Genomic DNA, 4,601 nt, shown 5'->3' with positions numbered 1-4,601 from the left:
CTTACTTGTTTTTTTATTGGATATATATTTTTTGGGGTTTAAAATTGTATATGAGCCTAAACATGATAGTAAACAACTATTGAAATTGACGAGTGTCATAAAGTTTTTAATGTTGAGATCATTATTTGAGCCAAACCTTGGAGAGTGTGTTTTAATCTTTAATTAGGGTGTGATAAATAATTTAAGAAATTGGGGTGTAATAAGTAAAAGTCGGAGGCGCCAAGAGCAGTTCTCTATACTTTTAAGATTTGGACTATTTCAATTATATTAGAATGAGTAGATTGAATTTCCATGTTGGTAGATTCTTTTAAGTCCATCAATGTAAATCTAATGTGGATGGTTAAGGGTCGTGTTATAGTGACATTATAATTGACATCGATTCACACATTGTTGATGTGGAGGCGAGCGCAGAATTATATATGCTTTTCACTCACTTGATGAAAGCATCTATGAATTTGTACACACATCTAGAGCATCCCTTTATCACAACTCAGAAAGAAATGAAAGTAATCCTATGGTAAATTATTTTTAGCCTATTCAACTTTGTTTTCAATCCATATTTTTTCCCCCCTCTGCTAAGCAAGCAAGGGATTTGAATTACTAAAAAATAGTGTACATAGATTGAAGAGGTCTAGATTTCAAGTCACACCTTAGAAAATCCTTAATTTTTCAACCTAAAATTTCATGTCTTCTACTTCCTCAAAAATCATATTTTGCTTTTAAGGTTTGAAGGTTGAAATCCTAAGAATCTCAAAGTTGAAAAATGAGGGAATTTTTTTTTCCCCCCAAAGAGGTTGAGAATGATAGGTTTTTTAATGAAAAATGAAATTTTTTGGCTAGAACTTGAAATAGGGAGCATTTTGGTCATTCTAAATAAGTTTATGAGAGAAGATTTAGCTCAACTAATAACACGTCATCAGATTGAAAACAGAGGGATATCTCCAACTAATGTACACCAAAACGTGAAATGGTTTGTCAAAATCACCCTAAAAACAAAGGTCTAAAACTCAGGTCAAGACCTAAGTAATAAAATTCCTATTATCCAAAGTACCATACATGTTTCCTTCCCAATATTCAGAAAAAGAGAAACCATTGGGGTCTAAATGAGTGGCTTGAGTTGAAGAAAGAAATTCTAAATTACTTGAATTGAAATACATATCCACTTACACATGAATCAAACACAATAAGCTCATCTGTAATCAAGACTCCATAAATATTGACATCTCAATCCTCACTCTTATATATACTTCAATCCAACTCTAACTTCACCTACATGTACTGTCTTCATCTTTCATCTAAGAGAACAGATTATAGAAAAAGATGATCACAGATCTTACCACTTTGAATACCAACTTATATAGTAATATGGGTTGAATTAGATTTCAAACATATGGCAAGAAAATTGTGCAAAACAGGTTAAATTCTACAGAAACACGACACAAGGAGAGAGATATAAACTGGCCTAGAAACTAAATTCCTTGTACTTTGGTTTGGAAATCATTCCATGGTTGCTTGAGATCATTAGAAATGAGTGTGTTAAGATCATCCCAGTTCCAATTGCAATCTGATTCCATCAAACTGCTTGCATTTGATAATTTCCACAACGGGTTGGTGGCGATGGCATCCGTGGTGGTGATGAGCTCAGCTGTTTCAGAATCTCCAGAATAATCACACACATTTGATGATTCAAACCGGTCAATGAAGGAAGAGGACAATAAAGAAGGGTTTTCATTGGAAAAAGATGAGCTTGTAAAGGGAAGATTAGGGAGAGAAGGAAGACATAAAGACGAACCCGAAAATGTACTATTAATATAATTTGGTTGCAAGGATGGTGATTGATAGAGAGCTTGGTAGAGAATTTCAGATATGTTCTTCTGATCTTCAAATGCAAGAGGCATCGATTGTCGTTGGGGCACGAAGTTAATGTCGCCGATGACACCAGTGTTGTTGTTGTTGTTGTTGTTGTTGCTATTGTTTTTGTTGGTGTTGGTGGTTTTGAGGCGTTTATTATTGCGTCTGCCACCAATGGGAACATTACGAAGCGTACCACCTTTGGTCCAATGCCTTTTACATGACTTGCAGAAATGACGAGGCTGCTCTCGATTGTAATTGTTGTAGTAACAAAACTTCGTATTAGTGGAATTGCACCTCGGGCAGCTCAATTGTGGTGGCCTCTGCTGCTGTTGCTGTTGTTGTTGTTGTTGTTGTCTCGGCCGCTTATTAGATTTCAACAAGTTCATTGCCCAATCTAGACCATCATCAATTGATACTTCTTTTGAACTCAAACCCATGATTTTGTCCAAAATTCCGTTACTCTGTCATAAATCTCTAATAATATTCGGCTCTTAACGTAGAGTCGCTTCCTGACACTTCCAATTCTAAATTTCCAACGATGGACGGACGACGAGAAATGGAGAACCAAATGGTTTCGTTATAGAAATATCTATTGAAGGAGAAGGAGATCAATTTGGTTGTTTGGTATGATTGGAAAAGGGGACTATAACGTGAATATTGTTTCCTATAACTGTACAGCCTCTCATCACTTTACATGGGATTTTATAGGAAGAGGGGAGGAGAAAGTGAAGGTAGGCTAAGATGGAGAAAGTTTACTTAAGCCTCGAGGTAAAGGTGCGAAGGTGGAGCCAATGGGTAAGGAGGATGAGAAGGTGACACGTGGATATCCCTACTCCACTACTAGTGCTTTTCAGTGGTCCTCAAAAGGACGTACAGGTACACATCATACTTTTACATGTGGCACGCTCAATTCGACTCTTTTGATGTGACAGGATTGGAAATTGTAGATCCCTATAGAGATACAAAATTGCTTTTCCTCATAAAAATGTGTATTTGGGGAGGTATGCATCCATGGTTTCAGAACTTATCGTGTCTGAAGAGTCAATTGAGTGTATCACGTGGGATTGTCAGATTATCACAGACTCATTACAATTACAATTACATGAAAGGAATATATAATTATGAGTCGTGATAATTTGATGAACGCCCCCGTCACAAAATCAATAGATCATTCATTTTGAGATGCATGAGAAAAGATTTTTGATTTTACATATCCTAAGGTAAATGATCTATGATTTTGGGATAAGAGATATACGTCAGAAAGCAATTGTATGTATAATTTCTATACATGAAGAAAATATTATTATATAGATGGAAGAGAAAATAATATTTCAAGATGATGAAAACTTATATTTAAAAAATCAATCAGGCAAAATCTCTCAGTATGTAAGTGTTGGGAATATGACGAGTGAATGAGTGTAAAATTCAATTTTATTTTATAGGATTTTGCAAGATATTTGAGGGTATAAGTGTGATTTCAATTAACATTTCTTTTCAATTTTGAGTTACCCACCAACCAAGAGTAGGTCCCACCACGACTTCGTAAGAAGATGGTACATTAAGATATGCTACACACGCTTGACAGCAATTATTCTTTCTGTGTAGATTGTGCAAGTTCTTAAATAAAGGAAGAATACGAATATATATATATATATAATGAGTAGCGTTCAATGGCCAAGAGTTTGGCAAACACATTTTTCAAAACATGGGTTAGAGGTCTGGGAATGGGCTGATTTTTGGTGAGGATGATCTCTATGGTGAGGAGATCATCATCACCAAAAATCAGCCCATTCCAAAACTTCTAACCTCATCAAAAATGGTTTACAAAAAATGGACGATTCACGATTTTTCAACTTGTAAAATGGGGTTAGAAGTTTTGGAATGAGCTGATTTTTGGTGAGGATGATCTCCTCACCGTAGAGATCATCCTCACCAAAAATCAGCCTATTCCAAGACCTCTAACCCGTGTTTTGAAAAAGTGTTTGCCAAAATATTTGCCAAACTGTTGGCCACGGATAGGACCCATTTATGATATATTAAGATTTAAAACCCATGCTTGTAATCTATCTATTTTGTGGCTCTGTATATTATGTTAGTGCGCTACAACGAGACGACTCTGTCAAACACAGTGGAAGCGAGAAGGTCGGTGGTATGGCATCTAATCTAGTGGGAAAGTCTTGTGGGCAGTGGCCATGGTGGTGGGACCCGTGACAGTGAGATCATGTAAGTCGTAAGAGTTGTCATCACGTGATCAATCGTGTTCGAAAGTTGTTTTGCAATATGACACACGTGTAGTACATTGGTCTGCGATCCAAGGATTTTATAACCTATATAACGGCCATAGATACTGTGCCCTGTAACGGTAAATATCAACGGTTTTTGTACTTCAAATATGTTTATTAATATCGTTACGACCTTCTATAATAGTTATTTGTGTCTATTTTTTCTCTCATCCCTAAGTCTCTCCAAAATTTTCAATCATGTCATAATTGTCATTTTGTTTTTGTTCTATATATGATTTTACTCCAATAATCAAATTAATTTTTAGAGTCATGCTGGAGTGATCTCAAGTTGGAATCTCATATCGCACTTTTTGATGTGAAAGTAAATAGAAATCATAAATATTTTTCACTTGTATCTCGATAAAAACATCTATGATTCTCATATATTTTCATGTCATGCAATGTGATATGAGATTTCAACATGAGGTCACTTCAACATTATTCTAATTAATAATTCAATGAAGT

General features: G+C 35.5%; 1 protein-coding gene across 1 annotated transcript; it reads right to left on the bottom strand.

Annotated features, from left to right (window-relative positions):
- Nucleotides 1-1,177: 1,177 nt before the first annotated feature.
- LOC147411322 (uncharacterized) lies at nt 1,178-2,560 on the bottom strand. The gene has a single exon (XM_086447314.1). It carries the CDS (start codon nt 2,289-2,291, stop codon nt 1,470-1,472), a length of 822 nt encoding a protein of 273 aa, XP_086303440.1. The 5' UTR covers nt 2,292-2,560; the 3' UTR covers nt 1,178-1,469.
- Nucleotides 2,561-4,601: the final 2,041 nt, after the last annotated feature.

The sequence above is a fragment of the Akebia trifoliata genome, chromosome 1 (genome assembly GCF_017979445.1).
Source record: "Akebia trifoliata isolate Shusen 1 chromosome 1, ASM1797944v1, whole genome shotgun sequence".
Classification (NCBI taxonomy): domain Eukaryota; kingdom Viridiplantae; phylum Streptophyta; class Magnoliopsida; order Ranunculales; family Lardizabalaceae; genus Akebia; species Akebia trifoliata.
Note: the sequence above shows the minus strand (reverse complement) of the source record. Positions and strands in the feature narration are given on the sequence as shown.

What these genes read in the sequence shown, in the direction of transcription:
- LOC147411322 (XM_086447314.1), bottom strand. Translation starts at nt 2,291, where the DNA reads ATGGGTTTGAGTTCAAAAGAAGTATCAATTGATGATGGTCTAGATTGG.